At 43.0% G+C, this 17417-nt stretch overlaps 1 protein-coding gene across 1 annotated transcript in view; it reads right to left on the reverse strand.

The window, feature by feature from the left end:
- Positions 1–3746, reverse strand: part of Col24a1 (collagen type XXIV alpha 1 chain) — a 265455-nt gene extending 261709 nt beyond the window's left edge. The window contains exon 1 of the mRNA XM_052178477.1: positions 3691–3746. Within this exon, the coding sequence (XP_052034437.1) occupies positions 3691–3746 (56 nt within the window). The remainder of the gene's footprint in view (positions 1–3690) is intronic.
- Positions 3747–17417: the final 13671 nt, after the last annotated feature.

Consider the following 17417-nt stretch of genomic DNA (forward strand, 5'->3'; position numbering starts at 1 on the left):
AAGGATGTTGTTAAAATGGCCCATGCTGGTGCTAAAGATTTTTAAACGAATGACTCTACCTTCAGCCAGTAAGACCAACAGATGGTCCTTCATTCCTACAAAACTTCTGCCAAACTTCTATCTGCACCCTGATCCTAAGATTAAGGACGCTGTCCAGCTTACAAGGTCTGAAGGCATTCCATTCTCTTCTGATGCTCTCTGCAACCCCAGTTCCAGCTCCTTCTTCCTGGAAATGGTGCTCAAACTAACTTGATTTCTCTCAAACCTTCAGACACATTGATTGCCCCAACCTCTTTCTGCTTGGGTCTATGTCTATGTTTTCTTAGTTGAACCTTCCTTCTTAGAGCCAATCTGCCTCCCCTCTCATCTCCTGCCCTCCCCGACCCACCCCACCTCCCCTCTCTGCATCTCCCTCCCCTCTTCTCTCTTCCTACTCTCTCTTCCCTCCGACTCTTGCTCTCTCCCCTTTCACCCCTTCATCTCTTCAGGATTTCCAGATTTTCCTGGACACAACCTTTTCTCATGTTATGCAGAGTGTTTTCCTTTGCTCCTTATTGAACCCTGCACATTGTGTGTGTGTGTGTGTGTGTGTGTGTGTGTGTGGCATCCTCTCTCTTCTTCAACTATTGTTTACCTACTGTCTGAAACCAGGTTGGACTCTCCACAGTTGATGTTCAGTAAATATTTGTGGAAGCAATGAATAAGTGATAAGTAAAAGAATGGCAGACTAGTGTTAAGCTTTTGTAGGATAAAAATCAAATGGTCCTTATTTCATCTCTCACCCCGAGGAATACATTCTAACATGGGATGTAGTTGCCAGACACAGTTCACAAAGAAACTAGCACTGTTAGTCCAGGTCATTTAATGAAGCCTTTCTCATGTGACTTCACAGACAACCAAACAGGATGTCTTAACAGTCCTCAAAATAAATTTAAAAATTTATTTGAATACTCAAGTAACGAAGTAACTTATAAAATACTATTTAATATCAGCTAGGACAAACATGACCATAGTAACCAGCCCAGGAGACTTCTGTCTCTAGCTTTATTTGTTTGTTGGTTTGATCATTGTTTTTGAGGCAGGGGCATTCTTCTACCAGCTGGCCTGGACCCTCTCTAGTGAAGGTGACCTGGGACCTCAGATCCTCCTGCCATTTCCTCCTGACTACTGGGAAGCGAAGAGCTGTGCCTCAACATAGAATAGGCCTGTACAGTGCATACTATGAACCCTCAGCTCCATGCATGCTAAACAAGGAGTTCAATCACCGAGCTCCATTCCCAGACCCCAGCATGTTAAGCTGGTACACATAACACCTTTCAGGGTTTTTTGTTTTGTTTTGTTTTGTTTTGTTTTCCTAAGTCTACAAAGTCACATCAAGTAATCTATTATAAGGGCAACCCTGGGAAAGATAATGTCTGTATGGATTCAATTTTAACTGATACATATTTTTGGGTGGCTAATTGGAACTTCCAGACCATTGCCACAAAAAGATGACAGTAAGTGGAAGCCTAAGCCATTTATTTCATTAGGATCTCTAAAGTTTAACTCCATGGCCTGACATAATTATCAGCTAATAGAAGACTTCCAAGCCCTGCCCCATTTCCCAAGTGCTGGTGATGTGTTTTCAGTGGAAAGAACTCTAAATTCTTTATGATATTATTTCTCGGGACAAGTTTCTCCATCTAACCCCCACCCTTGCTCCACTTTGCATGTGTGTGTTTGGAGCTGTGAGGACCTGCAATCTGGTTTAATTAGGAGTTACCCTTAAGTATCCGCAGCCCATACCCACTGGTTCCTGTAAGGGAACAGGTTTGGCATCGTGAGATAGTCATGGTGGGCCAGGCTCCTGGTCCCAGACCTGGAGGTGCCCTCAGAGAGACCAAGGAAGACCAAACTTCATCCTGGACCTGCTGCCCACTTTAGCACCTCTCCATAAGCCTTTACTGCCCCGATCCAGCAGGATTTCCACCAATGTGTGTGCAATCCTATTTACTTTCTGGGCCCCACCAGCAACCCCGCCCCCAAATCATCTGAATCCAATACAAACTCCAAACTGCCCAAGAACATATCCTGGGGCCCTGTAGAAGGGCCTTGCAAACCATACAAGACAGGGGGCATTGACAGATCAGTGTGAACACACTACAGGAAGTATTAGTTGGCCACTTGAGTTGGGTGCAGTGGCTTAGAGAACACCTTTGCAGAGGGAGTTGCCAAGAAGGAAGGACCCTGCAGTCTGAACAGAACTTGACAAAGCTGGATCCCGCAGAGGATCAGGCCCTACAGGATCCTAGCAGGATAACAACCTGGAAGATATACATAGTCCTGTAAGATAGGATACATTCAAGCCCTACCCTGCCTGTGTCTCTTGGAAGATCCATACTGTGGAATGCTTATCAAGAAGATCACAATCAAAAGCCTGGATCTGTGTGAGCCTCTCTGGGAAGACCACAGGGAAAGTTTCTAGGATCTAGAGATGACTGGGCTCTCAGCACTGTGAGGTACACGGACACCCAGGGTGTCCAGAGTATATTGGCTTCATTGTGTCTCCAGTGTGCCTGGAGGTGCAAACTGCTCTTCAGCAGGGAACATTCACACACGAAGCTTGCAGAGGTCAGAGCAGAGAGCACAGGAGCGATCCTACACAGGCCTGGGAAGCACATGCACACACAAACACTGCCACAAGGCGGGCTTTCTCCACTTCCGCCCCCACCGGTGCTCAGCTGACTTGGGCAACTTGGCCCCTGCCCTCCTCCCACCTACAACTCAGCAGCCTTCCTCCCTGTATCTCAGGCGTGGATACAAACTTGGCTAACGTACTGGCCCCTATAGGGGCACCCAGGCAGGCAGCCAGGGAACCATTAAACCCATACACACACACCCTGCATCCCCCCCCCCCACCCTCGGCGCAGGGACTAGGACAGGTATGGTGTCTAAAGTGAAGGTGGACCAGGGAAGAGAGGTGTGCCTGCACACCCTACCCTTTCCTGCCTCCCGACCCTATCCTGGCTGCAAACACCACTTCTCCACTGACAGAACATATGTCAGGGCTCAGCTACGACTCCAGAAGTGTGAGTTATGTTTGTTGGTCTTCTAAAAAAAAAAAAAAAAGGAGAAAGAAATAAAAAGAGGTGAGCCCCCTCATATCCTCTGAGCAGAGCAAAGTCTCCCGGCTTTCTAGGCTCTGTAGATAGATAACCTTTCTCAACACCTAAACCTAACTTCAACCCACAGGATTGCTAGAGTCCTAGCAAGCTGGGTGCCCCGAGACAGCTGGAAGCAGGACTTCAGCCAAAGCTGAAAGAGGAAAAGGGGAGGGGGGGTGCGAGGATAGCTGGGAGTTGGAGCCCAGGCGGGTGTCAAAGCCGCTCTGCCTGCAACTGCCTGCAACCGCTGGGGCAGTGGCCGAGGGGATGTTGGGCCACAGGCCAGCAAGATTTTCCTCCCCAGCCACAGGATTGCTTTAGCATAAACTGAGAGTCGCTGGCAGAAGCTTGCTTCCTTTCAAACACGATATTTTACAAGTTGAGAAGTCAAGAGGAGGATGCCACGGCAGCTCGCAGGCTCCCTAAGCCAAAAGGTACCAAGAAGCAGGATCACAGATCCCTAACTCCACTGTGGATTGAGGGGGTGGAGAGAGGGGGGTTGGTCTAAAGCCCCTTCCCCCCCCCCACTTCAGGCTGGGCTACTTACGTTTCTGTGGTGGGGGAGACCTTTCCATGCCTTGTCCTGTAGGCTCCTAAATGCATTTGTATGCATTTGTCCCTGCAGCAAAGCACTAACGGAAAACAGAAGCCAGCTCCGAACTGCTAAAGGTGCAGGTACTGTCCATGAAAAGGGGGGAAAAGACACATGAGAACCACCGGCAAAACGGAGTGTAGGGTGGGGTAAGGGATGAAGCGGTGTGGGGGTAGGAAGCAGCACCCAGGGGGAAAGATAGCTAGGATGTTCAGTGCCTGGCTGCAGCCGGGGTCGCGCTCCCCTGGGGGGACCAGAGATGAGCGAGACTTCACCCTGAGGCAGCGCGGGCAGCGGCAACAGCCTGAGCTAGGTTTCCAGAGCAGCCCTGGAGTTCACTTGCGGTTCAAAGGAGACTCCGCGACTCCAGTGGAGCTCTCTGCTTTGGGCCTGGGAGGAGAAAGGCGGGGTGGGAGGTGGGGGTGGGAAGAAGGAGATGAAAGTAGGGGAGGAAGTCCTTGGGAGCAGCCTGCGCCCGAACATTTGTCAAACAAGCACACACACCCACTTGGGAAATCAAGTTGGTGCGAGGGGGCCGGCCGGTGGCAACTGCAGGCGCTTGCTCGGCTTGACTGCCGGCTGCTTGCCTGGAAGAAGAGGAGCCCAGTAAATCCGGCTGGTGTTAAATTTCACCGCGCACTGACTTGCAATGACGTCACTAAACACGGAGCACACCTCCCCCTCTGCCCCTAACCTTCTTCCACCCCAGCGCCGCCCCCAGCTGCCCTGGCCTGCCAGCCTAGCAGGTCAGGCTGGGCTAGCTGCACCCTGAGCTCTCAGGTGGCCTCTTGTCACCTCTTGAGATGCACCCGCTCCCTAGCTATAGGTGATTTGGGGTCATTCCTTCCTCACTGTCCCTGTACCAGGGACCAGGTTCTCATTTCATGTGTGTCTCTTGCAGGACTCTCCATCCCCAAGCCTTTTTCTTTACTCTCTTTCTCCGCACCTAGGATCCTCCTGAGCTCAGGTAAATTTTCATTCCTTTCCCATCTCGTTTTGCTTTTGTTATAATTAGCTTTGCGGGTCCCAGTGGTCTCAGTAATGAAGTGGGCCGGCTCCCGTTGCAGCCTGTCTCTTTCTCCTTTAGTACCCATCTCCTATACTGTCTCTAGTGACTTTCTTTCCTCTTGCCTTTCCTCCTAGTCCCTGAACCTGACTCAGTTACAAGTCTAGATTCATACCATGCAGTCATGCAAGGACCTGCTGTCACACAGCCTTACAACTTATACCTCTGATTGCCGCGACAGGCTTTAAACCTAAGTTTCTATCTTTTCATGGTCTTTCAATACTGGAAAGTCGAACTTGTGAATTGCCGCGTAATCAAAACACTAAATATTCTCATATTACTTTCCTAATTGATGTTTGTAAATTTAGTGCAACATTCATCTATTCTTCAGCTGTCTGCTGTGCTCTCGGCACCCACAACCATGCGACATGATTACTGAGTGAGCATTGTGTGTGGCAATACCCTTTCTTCACATTTTCCTACTCCCTGCATCCTCAGCTAAGGGTCTTTCCATTTGCTGAACAGGAGCCTACCCCGGAGCAACAGCGAAGGTTAAAATCTATCGACGCAAATATCTGACACTACTATCAAACTATAATTTTCTCCAGGACCGGGCTTTGATCTGCCTTCCTCTTCTTCTTCGGTGTCTAACTGTTGGTTTTGAAATGATGCTTCGCTGATAGAAAAGTAACTAAGTACTGGCATTCTTATAGACTCTTTCTCTGTCATACCTCAAGCTCCCTGGAGATGCTTCTCTGTAGAGTAAGTTCAAATACCCATCAATGCATTGACAGTGGATTCGGTTTCCAAAGAATAGACTATGAAAATGCAGATCAAAGTCGAACTTATAAACCTACGTGCAGAACCACAGGAGACAACTCGAGGCACAGTGTAAGCACTGGAAGGTACGAGCTCCATACAGGGACAGAGCTGTCCTAGGTAGAAGTACATTTAGTTTATCCTCTGAATAGATCCTTTAAAGTAGGCATTGTCTTTTATCTCCATTATACAAAGGAGGAAATTAAGACAGGAAGAAGTTAAATCACCTAAGATTGTAACACTGATAGGACTTAAACCAGTTCAGACTGGCTTTGGACTCAGAACAAGTTTCCAATATTCCCTTCTTTCCTTTCTTACTCATTCCTCCCTACTTACTCTTTTTCACAAAAGTTTTAAGACAAGGAGTTAGGAAAAATCACATACAATACTTTGCCTTGGTCACAGTGAAGATGCAAGATTTGGTGCATAATGGGAGGTGAGACTTTAACACATTGTAGGAAAAAGAATGGATTGGATTTGTATCAGTTCGAAACTAATTTGAAATAATTAGTTTTAAATATAAACACTATTGTTTTAGAAGTGAGACCCCTTTAAAGAAGAAAAAAGTACATTCATGTAATTATTTATCAATAAATGTTTACGGGAAAGCATTAGGCTATCAGGGATCCTAGGCAGGGCAGAGAGGGGGGCACGGTAGAGGCAAAAGATCAGAGCTCACTGGTCACCCAGACTAGCAAGTCGGGGATTCTAAGCTCACTGAGAGACCGCCTTACAGGACAAGGTGAAAACGTACAGTAGAAGATAGCAGACATTTAGCTTCTGCCTCTGTACACATATGCCACATAGTGCCCCGGCATGCTCCCATGCATACAAATGCACATATGCAAATGGCATATTCATATGGTACATGCATGTACACACCAGGAAGATAGTATTTTAAAATCCATTTATGTGACTAAGGAAAGGTAGATCCTTATGAGCGAGGCTTCAAGATAGACAGACAGACAGACAGACAAAAGAAGAGTTAGCCATATCCAAGCTTGTATAATTATAATAGGGGTGGGGTTACTATATTCGAGATGTCATATTGAAAGTTTATCTCAAACAAAAACAAAAACCTCCTAATGATTTTTCACTCATAATATGTTAAAGCCAACTAGAGCCCTCTACTGGAACAGTGTTCTAGGAGGGGCAGCATTTATATCTGAAACTAAGAGATGGCAGGATACCACGTCCACAAACAGACACAGACAGGTCCTCCTATTCCCCAGCCCACGACTCATTTACTAGCACAACACTAATTTCTGCAGTGCCATCCTGTCAAAACAGAACTATTATTCCACACCAAAAAAAAAAAAAAAGAACGAAGGGAAGGGGCCTTGGAGGGCTCACAATTACAAGGCAGCACAATTACAAGGCAGAATTATAGAGCAACCTGCAGTGTTTGCTTAGCCATCTTCAGAATCTTCTGAAGGTAACTGAGTGGTAGTTGACTGGCATGAGCCTGTAGGGAAACAAAGATTTTTTTCTGCAAATGTAAGAGAATATAGAATATGATCTTTGGATTTTAATAGGAGTTTTAAAATTCTCTCTCTTTTTTTCTCATGTGCACATGTGCATGTGTGAGTGTGTGTGTGTGTGTTGTGTATATGTGCCTGTGTTTTCACACAAGTCCTAAAGAAGGACAGAAGAGGGTGTCCTGGAGCTGGAGTTGCAGGTGGTTGGGGGCCATTTGACACGAGTCCTGGAAAGCAAACTTAGGTCCTCTGGAAGAACGGGAAGTGTTAGTAACCAATGAGCCATCTCCCTACCCCCATAATCTTTCAATTTTTTCATTAGCTTTGTGGAGAAAGAGAGAGAAAACTAGAATGCCTCTCTGGCTCCCTGGTCTGGTCTGCCTGCCCTAGAACCTGAGGAGTTCTATATTGTCCTGCTGCAGAATGAAGACAGGTCCACAGAGGGACTGAACCTGAGGAGTTTCACTGAATTAAATTCCAGGTGTTGACTGAATGGCAGGCAGGCCCTGCATATGGTGCCAGGGAGAGAGGGCTTCGCTGTCTTGGTTTGGGTTGCTCTGGGAGCATTCATGGCCAGGGTCAGGGCAGAGCTCTAGGTGCACTGTCCCAATCAGTGTATCTCACCTGCTTCTAATAAAGGAAGCAACTAAACCGGAGAAAGGAAAGAAGGAAGGAAGAAAAGAAGGAAAGAAAAGGAGGAAGAAAGGAAGGAAGGAAGGCAGAGAGAAAGAAGACCTTTCAATGATTGCTGTCCTTTGAAAGTATTAAGAGCCAAATAAAATGCCTCCACTCTTCACTGTTTTATTGTAATTTTGGTCCTTTTATCATAAGGTTGGATTTTCCTATGCTAACAGCTTTAACAGAAAACCCAATTTACAGATACAAGTGCCCCTACAGTGGGAACTGTAGTTACCTGTGATGTGATGTAACCTGTGATGACACACAAGAGCCCTCATCACAAGCTAAAATTCCCCTCACCTTAGTCTGCGCAATAAGAAAATTCTCATCAGATGTTTATCCTCTACTTTTCCTTATTAATTCAGAATGAATACAGCACAAACATTTGGTCAATTCAGATTGGAAATCAGATTCTTGGTAATATTTTTGGGATATAAGGGTGGAAGAAACTTCCAAGACCTTGGAAAGCAATTCTTGAAACAACAATAGCAATATTATAGAAACAACAGGCCTTTCCATGGAAGAAGAGGAAAGCTAATGTGTGCCAGGTAATTCTGGAGCTAAGGGGTAACATTGAGAGCCTAAACACCCATCAGAAAACAACAGGAGTTTAGAATAAATGAAATAAGGGATGTCCTTCTCTGATAAAATGAAATTTCAACATAACCTACATCAAAATCATGAGTTCCTACAAGAGACTTTGTTGCAAAGCAGTATAGCCATTTAGTATATGCAAATTCCATCCAATAATATTCAAACTTATTATGACAGTGTGACAGTCACAAGCTCAGCACAGGGGACATATAAGAAGTAAATGAAATGCTTGCTACCTAGTGATGTGACTGTGAGGGTGATTTAAATCTTATAAGCTGATGGAGCCCTCGAGAGGCCTTATCACTTGTAATCTTCTGGACATAAATAAGCTTTATGTGATGAGATGTATGCAGCTCTTTTCCCAGATTGTTATTATAAATTCCTCTCATCACCTCCTCAATGTCACCAGCTGAAGCATCCAACCAGAAATGGAGAACGTAGGTGGGAAAACAAGGAGAGATTGGTACTACCAAACCCTTCGGTGTGATGGGCACAGTTCTCTATACCTTGTCTAGTTTGAAACTCAGATCCATAAAACTCTGGCGTGCATAGCCTTTGCAATATAGTGATCCTCAGACTTGTATGTACATGTGAGCCACTATTTACAGAGCCTGACACCTAGTGGGTATGGTGTTTGAGATGAGACTCAAGTTAATTCCCGCTTCTCCTTCTACACCTCTGTCTCCTCTTTTTTGATTTTTTTAACTGAGACAGCGTGGAGTGCATCAGTTTGATGCTAAATTCTGTACACCAAGATCTGGTTGCTCCAAGACATGCAGTTCCTCAAGTATACCAGCTTCTGTTGTATAAGCCTTGCCCCCAGGTTATCTGTGATTGGTTACTAAAGATGCCTAAGACCTGGAGCTGGGCTGAAAGGAGATGGGTGTGGCTTTGGTTCCTGGTGGCAGCAGGGAGGGAGGAGGGATGAGGAAGAACCCACCAAGTGGTAGGTGGATCAGGAGCCCATGGCCATGAAGGCTGGCCTGTTGGAGTAGGAGCAGTCCAGGCAGAACATGGCAAGTGATATCTTGGGGTTATTGACAAGAAAGTAGACAAAATAGTATAGAGGGTTGATATCTATCCAGCTCTAGTGCTTTTAAGGCTTATTATAATTATAAATATTTTGTGTCTTTTATTTGGGAACTAAGTAATCTATGGGGGGGATAGAAACCCCCAAATAATATTTTACCAGAACAACTTTGTCTCATTTTGTAGCCTTCTGCTTCAGTGCTCCAAACAGTAGGATTCCAAACATGAATCACTACTCTTGAAAGTGATGTTCATTTTTTTTTAACAAACACTGTATACACACTAATGCCATATATCCATGTATTAAGCAACTCCTGGCTTGGCTGTCATCATGATACTTAACTGACCACCTATGGAACCTTTTTAGGAGTAATGACTCTTGTCCCTGTATCCCTAGGTGATTAACTATGACTTAAATGAAAATTTCATGTTTTAAATGTTTAACAACTGAGGGAATGGATGGATGGTCACGTGCTGACAATTTATCAGGAGAACATTGTAAGACCAAGAGTTATGAAAATAAAATACACTTGGTGCTGTTGGGAAGACATGCTAGGGATGGAATGTAACAACAACAACAAAAAAAACCTAAGGCATATGGATGGCAGGACAGATAACAAGTCTCCAGTGGCTGGGGACCATTAAGATCTAATGGAACTGAACATTACTGAAAATCCCAGAACTTTAAGGATGAAGGTTTCTGTCAAATAGACAAGGAGCCATCAGTCTGATCTGGGCAGAGGTGGCAATACAGGCCAGAATATGGAAGCATGGTAGGCCTGTGGTGGAATGGGAAAAAATATATATATATACATATATATATAATATTTATTTTATTTGTGTATTATATATTATATTATATAACACATTATCTCACATAATTAATATATAACATTATGATATAATTAATAATATAACATTGTATATTATTTATGTATACATAAATTATATATATAAATATTTATATAAGTGTGTGTCTGTGTGTGTGTGTGTCTCTCTCTCTGTGTATGTGTGTGTGTGTGTGTGTGTGTGTGTGTGTGTGTGTAGTATGCTGGAAAGATCATAGAGCATCTTTCAGCTACTAGTATTTAGCTTAAGTTTTTTTCCTAATTATTAGAATCAAACAACTTGAAGGGTCAGGTGTGGGGACACACGTCTTTAATCTCAGCCATCAGATCTTTGTGCGTTTGAGGCCATCGTGTCTACGTATTGAGTTCCAGGCTAGCCAAGGCTACATAGTGAGACTCTCCAGTTTCCAAAAACCACAAAACTTGAAGGACTCTTTTCTCCACTGTAAATAAGCAAATAACCTTAGCGACCAAAGAGTGATGAAACCTATGAACACACACATACACACACACTTATCCTTGGTCAGTTCAAAACGTGAGCCCTAGAGTTAAAATTTCTTACTCTATTTAGATGACTTACCTTGGCTACAAGCACAGACTTTATCCAAATAGTAAGAGACTCTCTCTGTAGGAGCCAGTTGGAGGCCTGGACCAATAGCAGAAATGATTTTCACCTGGATGCATCAAGGAGGTGACTAGAGAATTCATAAGAACTTAGTGTTCTCTTTGGGAAGAACCCCACATGCATTGTGTCACATAAAACCTATTTATGTGTGACAGATTATAAATGATAGGACCTCACACACCTCCCTCATGAGGGAGAGAAACAGATGAAGATCCTTAGCTTAAACAGGGAAGATTTTTAAATTTTAATCCGATCTGGATTTCTATCATTTTACTACTCAAACTTTATAGAGTTCTTCTTCCACAGTTTCCTTTCCAAGTGTTTCAGGCTGGGTTTGCCTCTTTGTTAGAACCTTTATTCTCTGCCTTTTATAAATGTAGTCAAATGTGTTGAGTCTAAACAACATCTAAACAGTTGGCAGACTTCTGTGGGATTTCCTAGCTGGGGACCTAGCAAGAGAAAAGGGAGAAAAGTCAGGGCTCCTTAATCAGCGGCAAGGATAGATCCAAGGCTCTTAAAAAATTTAAATGCAGGCATCAAACAAAATATAATACAGGAGAATGTGTGCATTCTCCCATTAGCTACACAGATATTTTATATTCATATTTCCTTCAAACGTGTTGGGGGACATTTGTGCTCATGAGTATGTGTGTTTGTGTGCATGTGCATGCATGTCTGTGTATGTGAGCATTTGTGTGTGTGTGTGTGTGTGTGTGTGTGTGTGCATGCACACATACTCATAGAGAGACAGAATTCTGGCTCTGAAGGTGCTTGTCACCATCGTGCCTGTTAAGGGTTACAGTGGTGCCACATGTACCCCTGTAGTTTACAATCTGTCAGCATTTCCATTTTAAGTCCCTTCTGAATGAATTCCAAAAGCTACAGGATTTCCAGGGAGCTCGTTAATTTTCAAGTGTATATATAAAGTCAAACTACCACAGGTACTTTGGAGTTTCCCTTTGAAACTTTTAGGGTTTCTAGCTTGGTTCTCTCTTCCATTAAAAATTAACAGCTACAAACAACACAATCCTGATAGCAGAGCCTGGAGGCAGACTCTAGAGAACTATGTTTTTTATGAACCCATTAGTGAGTTTTCACCTCAATCCTTTATAGAAGGATTATTATAGTTATTTTAGGTATTTCATGAGTTAAAGGAAAGTTTCCACCCAGATTTACTTTTACCCGAATCTCCTCTGGCAATTTTCTCATTTTTCACAGGACAAAATTCTAGCCCCAAAACTTTGTGGAATAAAAGTTTAATGCTGCATTTTCGAGATGGAATACAATACCATTGTCAATGTGCATAAATCAAAGCAGTGAATTAGAGAGGAACTAGCAAACAATGGGTCTCTCAGGATCACAGTAGTCCACTAGTTGTTCCTTCAACATTAAAAATTATCTATAAATGCATAACTGGAAGATTATGTTGTGCATAGATTTTAAAGAAGAAGGGATGGGGGGCCAGAGATAACAAGAATGCTTGCTGATATTCCTTTGGGATTGCAATCTCCTTCAGCTCCTTCAGTCTTTCCCCTAGCTCTTCCACTGGGGTCCCTGGGCTCAGTCCAATGGTTGGCCATGAGTATCTGCATCTGTAACTGGACCACCCAGAGTTCCCAGAGACTAAACCACCAACTGAAGAGTACACATGGAGGATCCATGCTCCAGCTGCTTATGGAGGGCAGGATGACCTTGTCAGGAATGGGAGGGGGGCCTTGGTCCTGTGGAGACTTGATACCCTAGTGTAGGGGGATACTAGCGCAGTAAGGCAGGGGTTGGTGGGTGGGTGGAGGAGCAGCCTCTTAGAGGAGACAAAGGGGAGGGGCGATAGAATGGGAGGTTTTTGGAGGGGGAACCGGAAAGAGGGATATCATATCATTTAAAATGTAAACAAATAAAATGATTAATTAAAAAAAAGAAAAAGAAAAAAGAGTGCTTGCTGTTCTTCCAGAGAATTGAAATTGGTTCCCAGAAGTCACATCAGGTGGCTCAGGATTACTTGTCATTTCATCTCCAGGGAAACTGATGCTTGATTTTAGCCTCCACAGGTACATAAACCCATGTCCATACATCCCCACTAAGACACGGTCATATACACATAAAGAAAAATAAAATAAATCTTTTAGAAATTAAAGAGTAATACTAAAATGAAGTTATTGGTAGTGTTTTTGAAGCCTCTGTGCCCTGATTCCTGCCACCAACCCTAACTTTAAGCCACAGCTTGTAATGTCCAAGGAGAATTTTAAGACAAAATTTAGGATGACACTATTCTGTTTTCATGTACAAAGTGTTCAAGGCTCAAGGAAAGACTATGGTAAAGTTTTCTATGCTGAAAACAAATTCCTTGAATACACCTTCCAGTGTCCTGCATGTCTCTGGGCACTCTAACAAGGATTCCCTTTCAAAGGTTCCTCCTGGCCTCTCCTTGGAAAGAACACGCTGGTCTCTGATCTTGCAGGGTTAGCCCTCTCTGTCTGTCTGTTACAGTTGTTTCTTGGGAGACTTGAAAAGGCAGAGTGTGCTGTGAGACAGGACTCATGCTGACTGTGGTTGCATCTTCTGGGTTTCACCCTGATAGGGAAGAGGAACCCAGATGATAATGATTGGCCCTCTAACTCTCAAAATTATGATTTTCAGTATGGTCATATTTTATTTATTTAAAGACTTCAAAGGTTTGAAATTGGCAGGAATTTGAAGATGAATCTCATAAAATGTCCCTTTGATTGGCCCTTCTAATGTTACTTTTACCAACATTCATGTCTTAACACTTGAGTGTTTTCCTGTGAACTGGGCCTGGTGCCTCATGCCTGCAATTCCATCATCCAAGAGGATGAGGCAGGAGGATTGCTTTGAGTTTGAAGTCAGTCAGAGATACATAGCAAAAGTTTATGTCAGAAAGGGTAAAATTATTATTTTCCCCTGTGGTTCTGTCTTAGTTACTGTTCTATTGCTGTGAAGAGACGCCATGAGCAAGGCAACTTGCAGGAGAAAAAGTAATTAATTGTGGGCTTGGGTTTGCTTACAGTTCGAGAGGGCCAAGTCATGAGCATCACGGTGAGAACATAGCACCAGGCAGGCATGATGCTAACGAAGAAGCTGGGAGCTCACATCTGATCTGCAAGTTGCAGGCAGGGGAGAGACTGGGCCTGGCCTGGGCTTTTAAAACCTCAACATCTAGCTTTAGTGACACACCTCCTCCAACAAAGCCATACCTCGTAATCCTTCCCAGACAGTTCCTCTATCTGGGGACCAAACATTCAAACAAACATGAGCCAGTGTGGGCCATTCTCATTTAAATTGCCACAGGACTCTCTCTCTCTCTCTCTCTCTCTCTCTCTTTCTCTCTCTCTCTCTCTCTCTGTGTGTGTCTGTGTGTGTGTGTGTCTGTGTCTCTGTCTCTGTGTGTGTCTCTGTGTCTCTGAGTCTCTGTGTCTCTCTCTCTGTCTCTCTCTCTCTGTGTGCACGTGTGTATGTGTAGATACATACATAGTGGAAGAGCCAGTTTCTTCCACTGCTATGGCTGCTTTTTATTTCAAATTAATTCAATTACTGTTCCCAACTTAAATATGCATATTATATTATATATTATTTATTATGTGTAATAAATAATGTATTATATAATTATACATATTATATATAATTAACCCTAGCCCTAATATTATTATATTATATAACATGAATAATATATTATATTATACATATTATATAATATATTAATATATAGTGTCCATACACATACACACACACACACACACACATATATGTGTGTGTGTATGTATGTATATAGTGTGTCCAAATACACTTATACATGGCAAAAAGAGGGTATAGAAATCAGAGAACAGCCTGTGGGACTCAATCCTTTCCTTCCACATGTGGGATTTGGTGAACAAACTCAGATCAACAGTCTTAATGGCAGCAGCTTGACCCCCAGACAGTGAGGTGGCCCCTCCATACTGTAGATGGAAGGAGGTTGGGAAATGAACTGGAAAGTGTACAGATGACTTTTCTCAGAACCTGTAGTGATGTTTCAAGGTTCTCTAACACTTTCTCCATTTAACGTGTGGACTTCATTATTAATGGAATAATCTGTGCCAAGACTGAGCCAACCGAGAAGAAATGCAAGAGCACCTTGCTAATTAGACTGTTTCAAACTCTGGAACTTAGGGTGGCTGGCTGTTCACTGCAATTTTGGCCATTTTTATGAGCATACTCTGGTATTTTACATTTTTCCTACCTTGGTAACGGCACAGTGGACATGTTGTCACCTCCTAGCCTGAGACTGTGACAATACATCATGAAACACATTTTGTGTGACAGTGCTTACAATTTCATTAGTCCCAGACCTGAAGTGTGGAACATTACTTTGCTTAAAGAAATACTAAGTGCAGACAGAAAATATTTAGGAAATACAAGAAGTGGAAAAAATTAGAGCACACTTTCAAAAGTAACCAGAATAATTGTAGGACAGATGGATGTTCCTCTTAAAAAATTTTTGGTTTAGACTTTGGTTTGAATAAAATACAAGAGAAACATCGCCGGACAACAGTAGCACTGAAGAAAATTCCCCCCAATCAGCATTTATAAAGAAGGCATGTGGAAGGAAGGGTTTTAAGCTACAGTTGCATAAAGAATTGTAGGCAGCCCTTGAAAATCGTGAATGAGGATCTGCTGCATGATATGGCTTCTTTCAAAAGCATTATGGCATCAAGTATAGTTTTGTACATGATGGGAGATGGCTTTAATATTCTGTGCATGCCATCTTTGCTATTCCACATGTTTAAAAGCTTCTGTTACTGCCTCTTAGTTCTGTTTTAAGAAAACATTAGGAAATCCATAGGAATGTAAAATTCCCGTGCCATGTGGATGAGAGAATCACTGATCTCTTATGCATCTATATTTCTATAGGTAAACATATACAGTGGAAGACACCTCCACTATATACTTATACTTACACATAAGGTAGTAAAGAAGACATCCCAGGACAGAATAAAATTCAGGCTCAGGCGTTGTCCAGCAGCCTCAGGTGCACTCCTAATTCTCTTTCTTGTTCATATTCCCTGTGTGAGAGGTGAAGGGAATTCAGAGGGCACCAACAGAGACTAAGTAACCACGCCACATGCAAAGTGACACATGCCTAAAAAATGCTGCCGTCCCCCCAACCATGCTTGGAACTTGGCACTCTAGGGACCGACCATTTTACAAATGGTGACATAGTTTCAAAACTACAGCTCTAGGCTTGAGGCTAACACAGAGCAGAGCCTTACCCATAATATTAATCTTTCCCATCATGAAAACAGCAGTAGTAACTCTACACTTATTTTGACTGCTATTAAGTAATGAGCTTCATGTTTGTTGGCTGATGACACTGTACTTTACAATTGAGCATTCTTCAGGAATATTATTATGATTAGGATGTTGAATCCATTTATCATCAAGTATACAAGTACTTTCCCTTCCACTCTGAGGCGGTGACTGTAAGCCTTATAAGTGTGTTACTTACCAGCTTTTCTTCCTTCTCTTGTGGTTTCTACTTCTCTTTTTTTATGTGTTTACTGTGTGTTTCTTTTTTTAATTATATATTTTTATTTTCTATATTCTTTGTTTACATACCAAATGATTTTCCCTTTCCCAGTTCCCCCCTCCCCATATGTCCCATAAACCTTCTTCTCTCCACCTATTCTCCAATCACCTCTTTCCTTTTTCTCTGTCCTGATACTCCCCTCCAATGCTAGATCAAGCCTTTCCAGGATCAAGACCCTCTCCTTACTTCTTCATAGGAGTCATTTGTAGTGCTAATTGTGCCTTGGGTATTCAGAGCTTCTGGGCTAATTAATATCCACTTATCAGAGATTGCATTCTATGTGTATTCTTTTGTGATTGGGTTACCTCACTTAGGATAATATTTTCCAGATCCAACCATTTGCCTAAAAATTTTGTGAATTCATTGTTTTTCATTGCTGAGTAGTATTCCATTGTGTAAATATACCACATTTTCTGTATCCATTCCTCCATTGAGGGACATCTGGGTTCTTTCCAGCTTCTGGCTATTCTAAATAAGAATAAGGCTGCTAAGTAAGGCTGCTATGAATATAATGGAGCATGTGTCTTTATTGCACGCCAGGGAATCCTTTGGGTATATGCCCAGGAGAGGTATAGCAGGGTCCTCTGGAAGTGTCATGTCTGAGGAACTGTCAGACTGATTTCCAAAGTGGTTGTACCATCTTACAACCCCACCAGCAGTGGAGGAGTGTTCCTCTTTCTCCACATCCTCGCCAACACCTGCTATCTCCTGAGTTTTTAACCTTAGCCATTCTGACTGGTGTGAGGTGGAATCCCAGGGTTGTTTTGATTTGCATTTCCCTAATGACTAATGATGTTGAGCATTTCTTAAGGTGCTTCTAGGCCATCCGAATTTCTTCAGATGAAAATTCTTTGTTTAAATCTGTACCCCATTTTTTAATAGGGTTATATGGTTCCCTGGGGTCTAACTTCTTGAGTTTTTTATATATATTGGATATTAGCCCTCTATCAGATGTAGAGTGGGTGAAAATCTTTTCCCAATTTGTTGGTTGCTGTTTTGTCCTTTTGACAGTGTCCTTTACCTT

This window comes from Apodemus sylvaticus, chromosome 4 (genome assembly GCF_947179515.1).
Source record: "Apodemus sylvaticus chromosome 4, mApoSyl1.1, whole genome shotgun sequence".
Taxonomy (NCBI): Eukaryota; Metazoa; Chordata; class Mammalia; order Rodentia; family Muridae; genus Apodemus; species Apodemus sylvaticus.